The following is a 19,961-nucleotide window of genomic DNA, read 5'->3' on the forward strand; positions in this document are numbered from 1 at the left end:
TGTCCAGAAGTCAGAGTAAAGAAAGTTTGCAGGGATCCCTGGGTGGCGCAGTGGTTTGGCGCCTGCCTTTGGCCCAGGGCGCGATCCTGGAGACCCGGGATCGAATCCCACGTCGGGCTCCCGGTGCATGGAGCCTGCTTCTTCCTCTGCCTGTGTCTCTGCCTCTCTCTCTCTCTCTGTATGACTATCGTAAATAAATAAATAAAAAAAAAAAATTAAAAAAAAAAAAAAAAAAAGAAAGTTTGCAGTTATAGTGAAGGTGAAGCCCCAGAGCCAGTTAAAGTAGCACAAAGGGAGGGGGGGTTGATGTCCTGGAGTTGTCGGAGTTCTAGGCTGGGAAACAGATGAGTGAGCCCTGGTGCAAGCTTCTGGGGCTCACTGCTCTGCCTTGGGATTCCCAGAGGAACCAGATACTCAGGGTGGCAGAGAAAACTGAAGTAATTCAAAGCTCAAAGGGCAAAGCAAGTGGGAAATAAGAACAGGTTCCCAGGCTAGTTCTTCCAGTTTTCCTTCTTCCCTTGGGGAATAGACCATCACACAGAAAAGCACAGAGACAGAAATTATACTGCTGTTAAAGCAACTCTGTTTCCCAGGCGGGTAACTTACCAGCTCCCAAAAGTCAAACTGCTGCACAGAGTCAATTTTGGGGTTTCACTCGCTGTTCCTCTGAATGTCCCTTTGTGCTCGCCAAGATGGTGTGGGTAGGTTGGGTCCAAGGACCTAGAGTGGGTCCTGCAGGACCAGCCAAGAGTGGTCATTATCCTGGCCACACACAGGATAGAAATCAAATATGAGCCAGCAGGAGGTGAGAGCAGAGTTTACTGAAGGTATAAGGGGATTGTCTGCAGGTAACAGACTGTGAGACTCAGAAAGGAAAGGAGAGAGTCTCATCTTTTCTTAGGGCCTAGGGATTTTTTTTAAATTGAAGATTTTTATTTATTTATTCATGAGAGACAGAGAGAGAGAGGCAGAGACACAGGCAGAGGGAGAAGCAGAGGCCCCATGGGGAGCCCAATGTGGGACTTGATCCCAGGACTCTGGGATCATGCCCTGAGCCAAAGGCAGATGCTCAACCACTCAGCCACCCAGGTGCCCCAGGGCCCATGGATTTTACTGAGGATTGTGGTCTGCTACATATGTCCTCTCTGGCATCCAGGAACTAGTTAGGACAAGGCTAAGAGCCCAGGTGTTCCCCATAACAGGGGGGCTTGGTATCCAGGTATTTAGCTTCCGTGGTCTCAAATATGTACATGATGACTTCCTCTGGTCACTCCTTAGGTGTTACCTATTTACGAAATCATTAGCTAAGAACTTATTAGCTCCTTGTCTCATACAAGGAGGACACACCTTATTTGTTCTATGGAGCACATGTAAAGTGGGGGTGCAGGTCCTAGTAAAAATAGAAGCAGGAGGGATCCCTGGGTGGCGCAGCGGTTTGGCGCCTGCCTTTGGCTCAGGGCGCGATCCTGGGGACCCGGGATCGAATCCCATATCGGGCTCCCGGTGCATGGAGCCTGCTTCTCCCTCTGCCTGTGTCTCTGCCTCTCTCTCTCTCTCTCTCTCTCTCTCTCTCTCTGTGACTATCATAAATAAATAAATTAAAAAAAATTAAAAAAAAATAGAAGCAGGAAAAGGAGCAAAAAGCAGATTTTTACAGAGTCCTTTAGTTTCCCTGTCTGAATGCTACTTTTTCTATCTCATTGACCAGAACACTGTGATATGGCCACTCGAAGCAAACATATATGTCTTGGGGCACCTGGGTGGCTCAGTTACTTACATGTCTGCCTTTAGTTCAGATCATGGTCTCAGGGTCCTGGGATCCCAGCCCCATATCAGGCTCCTTGCTTAGTGGGAAGTCTGCTTCTCCCTCTGCCCCTCCCTCTGTTTCTGCTGTCTGTCTGTCTCTCAAATAAATAAATAATATCTTTAAATATATAGATATGTATATGTCTATTCTGGAGGTGGACGTGTGAGAACATCATCAGTAATGACTGCATTTACCCATACTGTTTCACGCACCTGACACAATGGTCAGATTAGAGGAGATGAGAGTTTTGGCTTGCTGATCCTCCCACATTATGAGCAGAGAGAGTTAGGGGTCTCCAGCAAAAGAGAAAGGGGTCGTTTTAAGTCCGCAGCTATTTTCTGTGGTCTATGCCTTCCAGCTCTGCTTGCCTTAGCATACTTCCTAGAATGTGTCAGAATTACAGACCAATGCAAAAACCTCAGTAGTTCAGGATTTTACTTTTATGTTTTATTTTTTCAAAGATTTTATTTATTTATTCATGAGAGACACACAGAGAGAGTCAGAGACACAGGCAGAGGGAGAAGCAGCCCCCTGGGGAGAACCTGATGCAGGACTCAATTCCAAGACCCCAGGATCATGACCTGATCCAAAGGCAGATGCTCAACCACTGAGCCACCCTGATGCCCCAGTAGTTCAAGATTTTAAAGGAAACAAAGGGAATGAGAAAACTAACAGTCTGGCCAAACCAGACTGCACAGAGACAATAAATCAGTGGCACAAATTACTAGTGCTGTTTCAAAAGTAACAAAGGCTCTGCTTTCCTTTCATTATATAAGGAGACCAAAGCCCTGTCCCATTTGCACAGGCTCTGAGAGATGGCTCATCAGCCCTTCCCCTAGTCCGACAGTTACCTCTGCTTCATTATCATGTGAACATTTTAGGAGGAGGACAAGCCTCAGGAACAGAATTTAGGATGCCTCTCTATGGGGCACCAGTGTAACCTGATGCCTGACTTCTCAAGGGATGACAATAATTCTGAATATTCATCCTAAGCTTAAATAAAGGAAATCCAATCGCTCCTGCTCAGGGAGTCCTGGTTTTGGAAGTTATTCTTGGGGATATTTTTATTTGCTGCAAATAAATTCTCCTTTCTGTGACAACTCTGCCTGGTGTAGCCTGTACTCTACCTGTAACTCACCAAAGGAGCAAACTCACCTTAGTTTGGTTACATCTCAATTGGCAGGTGCTCACGTTTTGCTGAAACCTGAAAGCTGATATACGGTAGCAAAGAGCTCTATGTTGTGGTTCCTAAATTCTGTTTTATTAAATCCTGGGCGGGGGCTCGACTCGGCAGTTTAGCGCCGCCTTTAGCCCAGGGTGTGGTCCTGGAGACCCAGGGTCAAGCCCCAGGTCGGGGTCCCTGCATGGAGCCTGTTTCTCCCTCTGCCTGTGTTTCTGCGTGTCTCTCTCTCTCTCTCTCTCTCTCTCTCTCTCTCTCTCTCTCTCTCTCCTGTGTGTCTCTCATTAATAAATAAATACAATCTAAAAACAAACAAACAAAAAATCCTGGGCTTTAAGAGCCAACCCATTCGGCACCTTGGTTCCTATTTCTGAACATTCTATACTTGCTCAAGAAGTTTTATTTTTTATTTATTTTTAAAAAATATTTTATTTATTTATTTGAGAGAGTGACAGAGCAAGCACGAACCAGGTGGTGGGGGGATGGGCAGAGGGAGAGGGAGAAGCAGACTCCCCTCTGAGCAGGGAACTGATTCAGGGCTTGATCCCAGGACCCTGGAATCATGACCTGAGCCGAAGGCAGATGCTTAACCACCTGAGCCACTCAGGCGCCCTGCTCAAGAAGTTTTAAAAAGTAAAATACAGGGCAGCCTGGGTGGTTCAGTGGTTTGGTGCCTGCCTTCAGCCCAGGGCGCGATCCTGGAGACCCGGGATCGAATCCCACGTCGGGCTCCCAGTGCCTGGAGCCTGCTTCTCCCTCTGCCTATGTCTCTGCCTCTCTCTCTGTGTGTGTGTGTGACTATCATAAATAAACAAAAATTAAAAAAAAAAAAGTAAAATACAGGGGTGCCTGGGTGGCTTAATTGATTAAGCATCTCTGCCTTAGGCTCAGGTCATGTTCCCAGGGTCCTCCCTGCTCAGCCGGGAGTCTGCTTCTCCCTCTCCTTCTGCCCCTCCAGCTGCTTGTGCTCTCTGTCTGTCTCTCAAATAAAAATAAATAAATAAATAAATAAATAAATAAATAAAGTAAGTACAAATATACATTGTAAAATGATTATCACAATCAAGCTAATGAACGTATCCCTCACTTCACATAGCTAAGATTTATGTGTGTGGTGGGAACACTTCAGATGCTCTCTTCTAGCAAATCTCAAGTATACAATACTCTACTATTAATTATAGCCACAATTATGTGTATTAGACCATTAGCATAGCTCAGGAAATGAAGAGGTAAGACCTTGGGCATTGCTATGGATAAGTGCTCGGTCCCGGGGAATCCCTAAGGCGCTGGACAAAGTGAAAGGATAGCTCCTGGCTGGTTTTGCCAACACCTGTTGCGGAAACAACTCATATAAACTCATCACAAGAGAAGTTAAGAACTCAAGAGATAAGGGATTGGGAAAGTGAAAGGGAGAAACTTATTTTGGGGACAGGAGGTAGACTCAAGCCTTTAACAACAGACCTCTCTACCAATAGGATAGAAGCCTAGTGTTTTACAGGGAGAGGTTCAGGGGGGTTCACACAAGAGAGCAGGCAGGGAGCACATGACTGTGCATGGTGGTTGGTATGTGTTCAGTGCACCGTAATAAGCAGAGAAAGAGCAGAGAAGTGGATGAGATCTTGTAGGCATTCAGTTGCTATCAGGGCTTTTTTGGCCTGGAGATTGGAATATCCTGGTCATTTCAAAACATCTTCATCAATTCCTAAATAAAGTGTGATAAGAAGAAAGAATAGTGGGTTTCAGAGCATGCGTTAAGCGGTCTTCTTGTCTATTTCTGGTTTTTACTGCTAAGGTCTGTAGTTGAGCAAAAGCACTAGCTGATAGACCTCCAATAATTATTTACCCTGCCTAAGTGAATTTTTTAAAGATTTTATTTATTTATTCATGAGAGACACACAGAGAGAGGTATAGACATAGGCAGAGACAAAAGCAGGCTCCCCATGGGGAGCCTGATGTGGGACTCGATCCCAGGACCCCAGGATCATGACCTGAGCCAAAGATGGTCAACACCGAGCCACCCAGACATCCTCTAAATTAATCTTTTTACCATTTGATTTTAATCTTCACATTTAAGATTTTAACTTTCTATGGATTCCACATATACGTGATTGTATTCAGAATTGGTTTTTTCCTGTGTGTGGCTTTTTTTTTTTTTTAAGATTTTATTTATTTATTCATGAGAGACACAGAGAGAGAGGCAGAGACACAGGCAGAGGGAGGAGAAGCAGGCTCCATGCAAGGAGCCTGATGTGGGACTGGAACACAGGAATCCAGGATCATTCCCTGAGCCAAAGGCAGATGCTCAACCGCTGAGCCAAGTATCCCTTGTGTGTGGCTTATTTAACTTACAAAATGTCCTCCGAGTACATCATGTTGCTGCAAATGGAAAGATTTCCTTCACTTTTTTTTTTTAATTTTTTAAAATTTATTTATGATAGGCACACAGTGAGAGAGAGAGAGAGGCAGAGACACAGGCAGAGGGAGAAACAGGCTCCAGGCACCGGGAGCCTGACGTGGGATTTGATCCCGGGTCTCCAGGATCGCTCCCTGGGCCAAAGGCAGGCGCCAAACCGCTGCGCCACCCAGGGATCTGATTTCCTTCACTTTTGAAGCTAAAATACACACACACACATTACTTTTTTCTTTTCTTGAGCAAAGCCCAATACAGGGATTGTACTCACAACACTGAGGTCAAGAGTTGGATACTTAAGCAACTGAGCCATCCAGACAACCCACAAGTTACTTTTTCTTTATTCAGTTGGGAGAGAATATGTGATTTCAAGATTAATCACTTTGCTTGTGGATTGTTTTGAGCTGAAGGCAATTAAGATCCAGCAGACTCAGGTAATGTTATTTTGCCTCTCATTTAACTTCCAAAAGAAATTAGATACGGGACCTCAATCACAAAGAGAGCTAATATTAGAGATAATTTTTAAAAAAGATTTTTACTTTTATTTGAGAGAAAGTGAAAGAGCACAACAAGCAGAGGGAGAGGGAGAAGTAGGTTGCCCACTGAGTGGGGAGCCTAAAAGGGGCTTGATCCTCAACCCTGGGACCACTACCCAAGGCAAAGGCAGCCACTTAACCAACTGAGCCACCCAGGCACCCCTAGAAATAATTTTTTATGAGAAAGTTTTGCCTGCCTATTGTGGAATACATTTGCCAACATTTGCTCTTTCCTTTTTCTCATGACTATACTTCCCCCTTTTTGAAGTTCTAAATCCCTACTGGCTTCTCCTTAGGTCAGAATGGCCTATAAGCATCATTTGCTTGTCTTTGAGCCTAATATCTTTGGAGTTCTTATAACGAAGAAATTAAATTTGTTCTTTCTCTGGTGAATAACCTGTCTTATGTTGGTTTAATTATTAGAACAGCCAAAGAATCTAGAAGGGAGAAGAGTTTTCCTGTCCTATGCATTCATCCCAATCACTAGGACAACTGTAGTAAGACCACTTCATATTTTATAAGGAGAAACCACATACTATTACCTAGAATGGCTAACATAAAGGAAAAAATGATAACATCAAATTTCAGTGGATATGATGAGCAGTTAGAATTCTTATATATTGCTGATGGGAGTGTAAAAAGTGCATTCACTGTAGAAAACTGACAGTTACTGGGCAGCCTGAGTGGCCCAGGGGTTTAGCACCACCTTCATCCCAAGGCGTGATCCTGGAGACTCCGGATGGAGTCCCACGTCAGGCTCCCTGCATGGAGCCTGCTTCTCCCTCTGCCTGTGTCTCTGCCTCTCTCTCTCTCTGTGTCTCTCATGAATAAATAAATAAAATCTTTTTAAAAAAATGAAAGAAAACTGACAGTTACTTATGAAAATAAACATTTGCCTACTAAAGGGTGATGTAGGAAATATACTAGAGATCAGAGCCCATGACCAAGAAAGAATTCTTAAACCATCTTCAGTGCAGAAAGGTGGTTTTATTACTCACCATTTTTAAAAAAATATTTTTTATTTATTCATGAGATACACAGAGAGAGGCAGAAACATAGGCAGAGGGAGAGGCAGGCTCCCTGCAAGGAGCCGGTTGTGGGACTCTATCCCTGTTGCAAGGATCACGCCCTGAGCCAAAGGCAGACACTCAACTGCTGAGCCACCCAGGCATCCCACTCACCATTTTTATAAATGAGACAGGACCCCTGGGCAGAAAGAGCTGTGCTGGGGTCATGAGAAGTGACCCATTATACACTTTCAAGTGGGGAGGTGGTTAGTGATAATGTAGTTCCCTAAGGAATTCTGGAAGTAAGATTTCCAGGACCTTGAGGGATGAGCTATTGTTAAGTAAAGATCATTTATTATGTCTAAAAAGATCTTAGTCATGAGACCTTTCAGGTATACATCAGTGGGTCATATGCTTGGAGGAGGATTGCCAACATATATCTTAGGGGTAGAGATAATGGAAGTTTCCAAAATAATTTTTATATGTTAAAGTAGACTTACAGGCTCCTGTGGGAGTGGAAGGCGATTGGGATAATGTTAAGCTAAGGTTGCCATTCCCTTAGCAAAGTATTAACATCAAGGAAGCCCAGCTCCCAGAGGAAGGTCACTCTACCTGTTTTAAGGACTTGTCAAAGGGCTGTAGGAAGTAAGGACATTTATTTATTATTTTTTTCTCTTGCTTTTGCTTTCACATCAAGGGGAACATTTTATCGCAAAGTATGTCTCTTTGGCACAAGGATTATTTGAGACTGGTTATTTTAAAGATACAGCAGATAAAGGAAAAACTCTGAAACCTGAAACTGACGTTTTGGTTTCCTTTTGTAAGGGACATTTGTATTTATAAAGTCCCCTACACAGTTCCCTACCCAGCTCCCTCTGTGTAGCAGAAAGGGGGAGAATGTGTCAATCTCCAGAAACACTGATCAGTGGAGAAGGCATGGATTTAAATCTGGACAATAACCATACCCATGGTTACTGCTTTGCCTGGTCACCTCCCAAATGCTTGCCAATAGGGCAATCAAGTGTGGAGTTTCAAAAAGGATCACTGTGATGCGGGAGAACTAGGTTCTTGTTTCACGGAGTTGAAGAGTGAATCTTGAGGATGAAAGTGAGTAAAGTGATATAAATTTGTTTATTTATACATATTTTATTTATTTACTCATGAGAGACACAGAGAGAGAGGCAGAGGGAGAAGCAGGCTCCATGCAGGGAGCCCAACTGGAGACTCGATCGATCGGGGTCTCCAGAATCACGCCCTGGGCCAAAGGCGGCGCCAACCGCCGAGCCACCCGGGTTGCCCAAGTGATATAAATTTATTTTTTATTTTTATTTTATTTTATTTATTTTTTTTTCAAAACATTTTTTAAGGTATTTATTTATTTATGATAGTCACAGAGAGAGAGAGAGAGAGGGTGGCAGAGACACAGGCAGAGGGAGAAGCAGGCTCCATGCACCGGGAGCCCGACGTGGGATTCGATCCCGGGTCTCCAGGATCGCGCCCTGGGCCAAAGGCAGGCGCCAAACCACTGCGCCACCCAGGGATCCCCGATATAAATTTATTAAGCAAGGATACAGAGAAAACTCTCAGGAGTGAGAGGGGCCTCAACAGCGTTGCCCCTGAGGGCTTTCCGTCTGGCCTTTTATAGAAAACCTGACTAGGAAGCTGATGGCCTGGAGATCTCTTGTGACATCTTGAGTGAATGAAAATGACTGTTTTGAGTCTGGTGATTACTTGATAGCAGTCAAAGGAAGGTACTCCCTAGCATTTTGGAGCCAAGGACCAGATTTACTTATCTGTGTTTTTGTTGCTTCTCAGTGTCCCTGGAGCTTATGGGAGCCTGACTGTGGGGCCTTTCCCTTATCTTTCCCTGCTTAGTCCTATCTGTCCCTAACTCCATCGTTAGAGCCTTCCTCCTTAGATTCTATCAATTGGCGTGGGTGGAAACAACAGTGTTGTTTTAAGGAAGTGTTCCAAGTGAGGCACCTGGGTGGCTCAGTGTTGAGCATCTGCCTTCGGCTCAGGTCGTGATCCTGGGATCCTGGGATCCAGTCCCAGCATCAGGCTCCAGATAGGGAGCCTGCTTTTGTCTCTGCCTGTGTCTCTGCCTGTGTCTCTGCCTCTCTCTCTGGGTGTCTCTCATGAATAAATAAAATATTAAAGAACAACAACAACAAACCAAACCAAAGAAAGCATTTCCAGGTGGCCTGGGGAGACCCTGGGCCCTCCATCCAGCCCATCCCAAGTATAATGCTCCGGTGTCCCCATCTTGTCACCATAAGAATTCAGGGACGCACACAGGTCAGCAAATGAGCGACACAAACAGGAAAGTTTCCTAAAACAAAGTACACTTTCAAGATGTGACAGCAGGAGACCCCCAGAGAGAGCGGGAGCCCGGGGCTGCGGGTTTCTCGCGTGACTGACTGTTGTCGAGGAGGGGGCCGGACCGTGTATGACCCGGGGTGGGAATTTCTCGCAAGCCCCGTTTCCGCGCCTTTTCTTCCTTATTTGGTCGGGCGCTTCCGGTCATGGCGGCCGCCATCTTGGGCCCGGCTGGTTTGATCTAGCTCCTGGCGGCGCGCTGCCGGGCGGGCACCTGACGTCCGTCCTGGGCGGCCGCCGTCGTCTATCTGCGCTGGTCCAGGTGTCCGGGGAGAGCTGCGCCGCCCGCCCGCCTGCCCCCCCCCCGCCCCGGATAGAAACCGACCCGCGGGCACTCAGGGATCGGCGTCCAAGCAGGAGCTCATTGTTCTGAGCGGCTCCTGACACAAAGGACCAGGAAGTGGGGCCTTTTCTGCATTTCGCCGTCCTGCCTGCAGGCGAGCAGGTTACGGGTTAAGAGGCTCTGTCGGTGGCTCCGAGGGCGTTTTCTCCTGAGGCGGCTGTGATTGCTCCACGAATCTCCTCTGAGGAAGAAGTCCAGGGAATGAGGTGAAAGGAGAAGAAATGGCCAGTTCCCAGGTGAGCCTCGCGTCCCACATCACAGGCCGTGTCATCTTTGTCTCCTGAAATTCCGAGCGTTTCCAAGTTGCCAATGCTGATTGCTCTCGTTCTGATGATGTTCCTGTCTTAGGAGTGTATTCATCTCTTTTTAAAAAATCCTTTTTAAAAAAAGGATACTGAGGGTCCCAGTCCCTGAGGCATTGGACTCTTGATTTTGGCTCCGGTTGCGATCTCAGGGTGCTGAGATTGAGCTCGGAATGGGGCTTCTCGCTCACTGGGGAGTCTGCTTCTCTCCTCCTCCCTCTCCCTCTGCACCCTCCCCCCTCCCAGCTCGCGAGCACGCACTCTCTCTTTTCTCGCTCTAAAATAAAGACGATCCTTTTTTTTTTTTAAAGATTACTTTAATTTAGCTCCTAGAAAGAATATAGTATTCTAGGAGCTAAATTAGCGAGTACACGCACGCACTCTCTCCCTCTCTCTAAAATAAAATAAATAATACCTTGTTTTTTAAATTTAAAGAATACTTCTTTTTAGCTCTTAGAATACTTTCCTACATTCCAGAGCCCTCTTTCCCTTCCCTCCAACCTGCCTTCCAGTAGAACATATGAACAATTGTGAGTTTGAATTAATGTCTTGCATCTATCAAAAATGTTCCCTCTGGGACAGATCCACAAGGGAAAGCACTGAATCAAAGATGTCTGTTGTGTGGATGTGGTCGATTCCTGGGATATCAGCCAAGGGGAACATTTCATGGTTAGGTCCCATCTGGATACTTTGATGGCTGTATGTATACCGGGATTAAGAAAATGTGCAAATAAACAGGATGGATGTGCCCCCAGATAACTCGGAAAGGTCTGGAAAAGACAGCCTTGCTGTTTGGAATGTGAAAGATGCTCAATTTAAAATACCTAGAAGGGCACCTGGGTGGCTCATTCGGTTAAGTGACTGGCTGATTTCAGCTCCTGTCGTGATCTCAAGGTCCTGGGATTCAGCCCAGTGTCTGGCTCCCACGCTAAGCGGGGAGTCTGCTTGATATTCTTTCCCTCGGCCCCTCTCCCTACTCGCACTTCCTCTCCCTCTCTCTTAAATCTTTAAAAAAAATAAAAATCTACACTAGACATTACAGGACATAGGCGTTACGTGTGGCTTGTAATTTGTATAAACCCACCGTTTTCTCATAATTAGGTTCATATTTTGATTTACATTTGGGGGCCACAAGAACACAACAGGGATAATGTGTCCTATGTGCTGCAGGAACTGATAACAATTTGCTTCTTTACAGCTGATGTTAACTTCTTTTACTTGGTTTTGTGCGCTCTCTGCCAGATTTCCTCCTGTGTAATGTGAATATGCCTCTCATTCATGAAGATTGGATGGATTTACTGAAAGATATGCAGAAGCCTTCACATTCAAACTGGGAACTCCTGAGTTTATTTTTGCATGTAGTTTCCAGTGGAAAATGAAGGCTCTCTCTTCTGTGTACGGGAGATACTTCTGGGAGTGGTGGTTGTAAATAATTCAGGCTGTTGTCCTGTAGGTTTCTGTTTTATTCTACACTCATGTCTCAGACATACTCATATTTTCAGGAAAAAAAAAACAAAAACCAAGAATCACATAATTAACATGTTCAAGCATCTTAATATTCTCAAATCTAACACAGAGCATCAATGATTTTTGAAAGAGAATTTTCAGTGAAATACTAGACTCAGAAATGTTAGCGGTTTTCTTTTTCCTCCAGTTTTTATTTAAATTCTAGTTAGTTAACATATATATAGTGTATAGCTGTTTTCTTTATACCATTCTGTTTGTCTTTATAGTGTGATTAAAAGATAGAAGCATCATCATCCACATGTGGATTTATAAGTTTATTGCCAATGAAAATGTTTAAGTTACCATGACGTTTTATGCTATCACTTTTAATGTGTGTATAAGTGCTTTTTACATGTGTGGATGTGTGCATAAAATGTAAAAGGTAGATCACTTTTGTGTCAGTGCCTTGTTTCCATCACTCTTTTCAGATTGCAGCAGGGTTGACTGTAAATTGTCCTGGCTGTCATTTTAGATCGACTGTAGGTCAGACAACCTGGATTAAAAGCTAATCCCTTCCATGTACTGGATGTTTGTCAAAATATTCTCATAAAAAGAATAATATGTTTATAGATTCTTATTATTTATTTGTGCCTTAATTTCTGAAAAATCATTAAAGTGCTACCTAATAACCAGTAAACGCTCAAAAAGTATTGTGCCATTCTTGCTACTATTATTAATATTTTTTTAAAGATTTCATCCATTTATTCATGAGAGACACAGAGAGAGGTAGAAACACAGGCAGAGGGAGAAGCAGGCTCCATGCAGGGAGCCCGCCGTGGGACTCCTCCCCGGTCTCCAGGATCACACCCTGGGCTGAAGGCGATGCTAAACCACTGAGCCACTGGGGGCTGCCCCATTCTTGCTCTTACAGTAGAATCTGTAAGGCTATGAAATGCCTTCAGTTACAAGTCCTCCAAGAATTCATAGAGTTATACCTCTTTGTTATTAAGAAAAAATGTATCCGTTGGCCCTTAGGCTACCACCTCCATTTGAAATGCAGACTCGAATCCCACTCCTGAAGTCTGGAACACAATCTGCATTTTCACAAGATGTCCAAAGCACTGTTGTGAAATTCTCACAGTGGAATCTGTTAGGTACATTTGTAACCCACCAAAGCTTTCCTTTTTTTTCTTTAAGATTTATTTATTTATTCATGATAGAGAGAGAGAGGCAGAGACACAGGAGGAGGGAGAAGCAGGCTCCACGCCGGGAGCCCAACATGGGACTCGATCCCAGGACTCCAGGATCGCGCCCTGGGCCAAAGGCAGGCGCCAAACCGCTGAGCCACCCAGGGATCCCCACCAAAGCTTTCCATGTAAGAAATAGACACAACTGGGGATCCCTGAGTGGCGCAGCGGTTTGGCACCTGCCTTTGGCCCAGGGCGCGATCCTGGAGTCCTGGGATCAAGTCCCATGTTGGGCTCCCGGCGTGGAGCCTGCTTCTCCCTCCTCCTGTGTCTCTGCCTCTCTCTCTCTCTCTCTGCCTATCATAAATAAATAAATCTAGAAAAAAAATCTTAAAAAAGAAATAGACACAACTATACTGTATGATAGAAATGCAGTACTCAGAAATGTGTATGCCTGTGTTGATGCCTTCATTTGACAAGTTATCTTAGGTAAACAAAGTATTTATAATGGTTTTGTGGATCATATGCCATTCTCTTACCTCAGAGTTAGAGAATACACTAGAACACATTAGTGTGTTAAAAAATATCTTATGGATACAGTAGGAAACACTGAAGCTAGAATCAGTTCTCAACATAACTGAAAGAACATGAGTTCACTTTCTGGTGAGTCACAGATAGAAAGCATACCAAGTAAAGTTGTGACACAAAGGAAATTTTATTTGCAGCAAATAAAGAGATTGTTGAGAATAACTTCCAAAGCCTTGACTCCCCAAACAAGGGTGAGTGGGTTCCTTATATTTTATTTAATTTTTAAAAAGATTTTATTTATTTATTCATGAGAGACACAGGCAGAGGGAGAAGCAGGCTCTATGCAGGGAGCTTGATGTGGGACTCTGTCCTGGGTCCCCAGGATCATACCCTGGGCCGAAGGCGGTGCTAAACTGCTGAGCCATCCAGAATGCTCCCTGACTCTTGATTTTAGCTCAGGTCATGATCTCAGGGTCGTGGTGAGCTCAGGATCCGGCTCCCATGCTCATTGGGGAGTCTGCTTGAGTTTCTTTACTGCTGCTCCTCTTGCTCATGCTATCTCTCCCTAAAATAAATAAATAAATTAAAAAAAAAACCCAAAATACACAAAAACAAATAAAATGAACTAGACATTACAGGACATGGATGCTACATTTGGCTTGTAATTTGTATAAATCCACTGTATTCTGGTAAGGTATCAAGCTCTGCACTCCACACAGTCTCCTTGATATTCTCCCTCTGTCCTGTCCACACTCCTGCTCACTCCTTTCTTGCGCTCTCTCAAATAAATAAAATCATTTTTTAAAAAGATTTTATTATTTATTCATGAGAGAGACAGAGAGAGAGAGAGAGAGAGAGAGAGAGAGAGAGGCAGAGACATAGGCAGAGGGAGAAGCAGGCTCCATGCAGGGAGCTGATGTAGGACTCGATCCCGAGTCTCCAGGATCAGGCCCAGTGCTGAAGGTGGCAGTAAACACTGAGCCACCCGGGCTGCCCCTGTTTTGCCATGTATTAACAATAAGCTGTGATATTTATTACTCAACAGTCTTAGAGGGAATGATTGAGTCTGTTAAGGGGGGCCTGGCAGCAAACAATAAGGCCAAAGATACGAGAGCAGCAGAATTAGTATCATACAGAGATTATTGTGGTTTAAATTTGAGAGCCCTTATGCACTGAGGCTCTTTTAATCTTGTGAATTTCTCCAACAGAAGTTTCATGGCAGTGAGTGGCTCACAGGAGTATTTGTTGTTATCTGGTGCTGGTGGCATCTCTGGGCCTCTGTGTAGATACATGTCTGTTTTACTCTAGTGTGGTGGATTCAAGGTAGGACTCCCTCTAATTTGAAGGAAGAGTGTGTGGTTAGTAGTACTGGGTGGGGCCTTGTCCAAATAGAGTAGAGTTGATCCTGGGGTGACCCATTTTTCTAAGTTTTGAGGTATATCAGTCCTCAGTTTGATTTGGGTGAAGCTCAATTTCAGGGTAGAGGGAGGAAAAATTTCCATATTTGCTGAGTGTATCCATCACCTGTTGGAGATTAATTATATGCTTAATGGCCTGAGAAACTTGTGGGTATGGAGGTGAGAAAGAGCATTTTGGAAAGGCCCCCCATAAGTCATCATAAATGGGCTGAGATTTTAGTTTGCCCTGTGGGGCAGCTGTCATTCTGGTGAGAGCTATTGTAGTAACTTTAACGGGTGTTCCTGTTTCCTGGCACAACTTTGCCAGAGTCTATTTAAGGGTTCTGCTTGCCCATTCTGTCTTCCCAGAAGATGGACTCTCCAGGCAGAGTGTCACTTCCACTTGACACTTCAGTCCACGGCTCAGAAATGACTTTTGAATATAAAGATTGACCCATTGTCATTCTGGATTGACCTTGGCAACTGAAATTTATTTTATTTTATTTTATTTTATTTATTTTATTTTATTTTATTTTATTTTATTTTATTTTATTTTATTTTATTTTATTTTATTTTATTTTATTTTATTTTTTTAATTTTTTAATTTTTTAATTTTTAATTTTTTAATTTTTTAATTTTTTAATTTTTTAATTTTTTAATTTTTATTTTTTGGCAACTGAAGTTGAGGAGCTTTCTCTTTTACTAAGGCGCTTGTTACTTTGTTAGTTGTTTGTCCTTCCAAAGGCCTCTGTGCATCCATCCAGTGAATGTATCTACAAACACCAAAAGGTATGCGAAGCTCCAGGGGCATTGGCATTATAGTAAAGTCTGTTTACCAGTCCTTCCCTGGCATTGCCCACTGGATTTGAGTTGCTCTCACTAGAGGGGTACCAGAGGTCTGGTTTGTATTTTATTAGTCTACAGTGGGCACATTGATTTATTATTTTCTGAATAATTTCCTTCATCACTGGGGTGCTCATAATCTTTAGTAGCCATAGATATAATGGATCCCTTATAATGGATGAGTCAGGTACACTCTTCAGGAGTCTACAGGCAGCCTTCATAGGTACCCAGATTCTCAGGTTGTTATTCACCATTCATCCCCTGACTGTCAGGGATCACAGGTAGCCTAATTTTACAGCAGCCTCTTTTAGCTCATCGTGGTAGTATGATGGAGCGCACTTACATAGTGGCAAGTGGGAGTGGCAAATGCAAAGGCTCCCCAGACTTGGCAGCTCTATTTGCCCCTGCATCTGCCAAACTTAAAACCTCAATTCCCTCTGATTTCTTTTTTTGATGGCCTCTACAGTGAACGACAGCCAGTTGTTTAGGCTTATGTGTGGCTGCTAACAGCCTGGGATTTCCTTGCCATATTTAATTTCTCCATGTTTGCATTTAGCAGTCTTCTCTCAACAAAAATGTAATCCTACTCATCATTACCTTTCTTAACAAAAACATATCTTACTTTCCTTGCATATAGAATTGCTTTACTTATCATTTCTAGCAATCTGAGTTACATGTATCAGAATTTTAATGTTTAGAAAATTTAATTTCCAGGAAAAGATAAGTAATAACCAATTGAACTGTTAACACCAGAATTCTTTAGATTGGCAAATTTATGAACATGTGACATGTGTCATAATTTCCATGATTGTGGTTTTTAAATGGTATAACTTTTTTTTATTTTAAAGATTTTATTCATTTATTCATCACACACGTGCAGAGACACAGGCAGAGGGAGAAGCAGGCTTCATGCAGGCGGCCTTACATGGGACACATCCTGGGTCTACAGGATCAGGCCCTGGGCTGAAGGCGGCGCTAAACTGCTGAGTCACCCGGGCTGCCCAATAGTATAACCTTTTAATAAAGCATAAAACATATTTCCTTATGGACCGAATTTATATTTAGTTTTTCTGTAATAAAAACAGATAAACCTCATGTTTAGTAATCAGTGTTTCAGTATTGTTATTTGGAAAATGTTTAGATATCATTTAGTTTAGCAAAACTGTAAAGTGATAGGTTATCAAAGATTTTGGAAGCTTTTAAAAATTTACCTATAAGCTTTTTTATTTATTGAACTTATTTATTCTTTTAACAATAATAAATACCCATGAAAATTTTATGGGACAGATAAAAAATTAACCATCATTTTAAGTTCTTTTTGGTGACAAATTGTAACAGATACAATAAATTCAGGTAGGTTGAAGGGTATCTATTATATTTGATGTTGATAATTCCAAAAGACATGTCTATTTTAATTATGTGAACAAGTTTAAACTTTAATCTACAAAAATGATCCTATATATATGGATGTGAAAAAATTTGTGTTACCTTAGATTTTTGTGTATTTTAGAATCCCCTCTCCCCCGCTTTAACTGTTTTTAAACCAGCTAAATAGAGCTCTTACCTGTTCCAAGTACATGCTTCCAGTGACCCAGGGGGTTCCTGCCTCCTTTTTCTGCGGTTGTAAGGAAAGGAGGAAGTGCTCTAGGACTAAGCAGCTAGGGGTAGAGATTTAAACTGGGAACAACAGGGCAGCCCAGGTGGCTCAGCGGTTTAGCGCCGCCTTCAGCCCAGGGTGTGATCCTGGAGATCTGGGATCGAGTCCCATGTTGGGCTCCCCGCATGGAGCCTGCTTCTCCCACTGCCTGTGTCTCTGCCTCTCTCTGTGTCTCTCATGAATAAATAAATAAAATCTTAAAACAACAACAACAACAACAACAACAACAACAACTGGGAACAACAAACCAAACAGCCAGGTAGGATGGAGATTTCAACCTCACAGACTAGTCTCCATTAGGTCACTCCCATTTTGCTAGGTTAGATCATCCAATGCCTATGAAAGACTGGGTACTGTAATCTGTCACCAGGGATGTCTAGACTCAAGTGAGTATTCAATTCTCCCATTCTGACCATTATGCTGACTTGCCCAGACTCTGGGAGACCACTCTCGTTTACCTCAAAGCTGTGCCACGTACCTTGTGTAACTTATTCCAATAGAAATCCTTCTAAGAGTAGTTTTAGTGGCTGCTGGATTTCAGGTGATGTCAGAACACCAGGCTGGCAGTCACAGGTGTGAAGAGTGAGAGCGCCTCCCTCCCCCAAGGAATCTGCCTGCAGGCCCAGTAACTTGAACAAGTTAGCCAGGGTGAGCTTGTGGTACCCACTGCTGCATCTGTTGGAAGCCAGGAAACAGAGGCCAGAACCTGAGAAGGACACCTGTCCCATCTGGATCACCAAATTTGTAACAGAACTAAAGTGAATTTGCTCTTTGATGAGTCACAGAAACTACATAGTGGGGTTGTCAGACAACGGAAAATTTATTTACAGCAAATAAGGGGATCACTGAGTATAACTTCCAAAGCCAAGACCCCCAGAGCATGAGTGAATGGGTTCCTTTTATTTAGGCTTAGAATGAATATTTAGGAAGAGGAGCCTTGTCATCTTATGTAGAGGTGGTGGGCATATGGTCATGCATTTGGCTTAAGGAAACCATTCTATGCATACTTTGTTATATATATGAGGTTTGTATCCCTCCTGGGGGAAAGATTTAGTATTATAATGAGATAAAGGTAACTGTACGTCACTCCAAGGGTCACTGTATGTGCATCTGCACAGGTTGAGCTGGCAGTTAAGCCCAAACTGATCTGGGTGGTCTGGCTACTGGAGTGTTTAGTCAGGGCAGTATTTACTGCTTGTACAGTTGTTTTTGTTTCCATCATGGGAGACTATGTCCCTGGGTGTTTTGTTTTGTTTTGTTTTGCCTGAATTTTAAGATAAGCTGGAAGAAAGAGCTTAAGGAAAATTTGATACAAAAGTAAGTGGGTACTAGTAGGTGAGCAGTAAAAGTCAGGTCATGGGGTCTAGCTGGTGTTGCTAACTCCCTCTTTCATCTTAGGTACATTGTGAACTCTGCCTAAGGCCACTTGGTAACTGTGGTATTTATTGCAGGGACTGCTGACATTCAGGGATGTGACCATAGAATTCTCTCAGGAGGAGTGGGGATGCCTGAACCACACTCAGCGGGAATTGTACAGGGATGTGATGTTAGAGAACTATGGAAACCTTCTCTTCTTGGGTGAGGATAACTTCCTTCCAGACTTCCCAAACCACACTCAGGGTTTTGTTCCTTCCCTTGAAGACCATCTCTCGGAAGAGTCTTCTTTGCACGACTGGAATTCAGATCGCTGCATTAAGGGAAGTAAGTAGGGGGTTATAGATGGAGAGAAAAATCTTCACGATGTGTCCTTTTAGGCTTTATTTCCCCTTCCTTAAAGCAACATCATTACTTCTGTAGATTAGTGGCAGTTCTAGACATCAAGAGGCATAAAATGATACTCCTTACATCTTAAACTCCAATTTCCACTCCTTATTATTACATGTAGTTACTTGGAAGTGGAACCCAAGATCTGAACATTGGAAATCCTTTCTGTGTGTAAAAGGGCTGTTGGACAACAGCTTTTGGGAAGCCATTTTCTAGAATTCTAAAATGTCCTCCCTTCTCTACTGAGCATAATACTGGATTGAAAATTAGAATCTTTAGCAATACTCATTCCTTTTTTCTAATAAACAGGTCTTGTTGTGTCAAAGCCAGACCTGATCATCTTTTTGGAGCAAAAGAGGGAGCTCTGGGATGTGAAGGGAAAGGAGACAGTAGCCTTCCATCCAGGTAGGTGGGAATGAATGAAGCAGATGACAGAAGTGAGGCCAAAGGTCAAGGAGGAAGGTAGACCATATATTGTGGTTTGGATAACTCTTTTTGAGTAGAAATAAGTTTGAAAAGCATAGTTGTATTTCTCTTGCTGTCAGAGGGACATGCCCTGTCCAACACTTACCATGTTCTTATATCCTCTGAGGATTCTCCTTCATCTCTAGTGATCTTCCTTTATATTCACTGCATGGACAACATGCTCTACTTGGATGGTGAACGTCTCCATGATCTGAATGCTTTTCCATTGCTTTTGGAGGCCTGGGGAAATCTGTGTTAAGCCTTTCTAAGATCTGCTTTGCCTTAGGTCAGATGTGTGTGAGGAGAGTGGTGGGAATATTGGGGTTGGGTGCAGAAATCCCAAGAACAGTAGAGACAGATCTCATCTATTTGCTTTATGCTTTCCAATTTTATGGAGACTTTAAACATAACCCTACAAAATTGAGACCGTAATTTCTTCAGATAACAAAGCACCTCCCTATAATGAGAAAATCTGATGCTTCATTTCACTTTACAGTTTCCTTTCTTTCATCTGGCCTGAGATTAGAAATTGCAACTCAATGCATTCCAGTTCCTCAGTTTAATGTTTCTACTTGTTCCTACATAAAGTCATGCCATAGAAGAGCTAGAACATTTAGTACTTAGAACTGATAGCATATAATAAAGTTCCACATGATGAGATGAGCCCTGGGTGTTACACTTTATGTTGACAAACTGAATTTAAATAAAAT

General features: G+C 43.2%; 1 protein-coding gene across 1 annotated transcript; it reads left to right on the forward strand.

Moving 5' to 3' along the window:
* Positions 1–9,795: 9,795 nt before the first annotated feature.
* LOC129500209 (KRAB domain-containing protein 5-like) lies at positions 9,796–19,205 on the forward strand. The gene is made up of 3 exons (XM_055310389.1): positions 9,796–9,898; positions 18,474–18,600; positions 19,096–19,205. Exons 1-3 carry the CDS (start codon positions 9,884–9,886, stop codon positions 19,203–19,205), a joined length of 252 nt encoding a protein of 83 aa, XP_055166364.1. The 5' UTR covers positions 9,796–9,883.
* The last annotated feature ends 756 nt before the right edge of the window (positions 19,206–19,961 follow it).

Source organism: Nyctereutes procyonoides, unplaced genomic scaffold (genome assembly GCF_905146905.1).
Source record: "Nyctereutes procyonoides isolate TBG_1078 unplaced genomic scaffold, NYPRO_anot_genome, whole genome shotgun sequence".
Taxonomy (NCBI): Eukaryota; Metazoa; Chordata; class Mammalia; order Carnivora; family Canidae; genus Nyctereutes; species Nyctereutes procyonoides.

Bases quoted from the DNA above. Each gene is read 5' to 3' on its own strand.
- LOC129500209 (XM_055310389.1), top strand. The intron at 18,601-19,095 runs GTGAGGATAACT...TCTAATAAACAG, and splicing joins TGGAAACCTTCTCTTCTTGG to GTCTTGTTGTGTCAAAGCCA.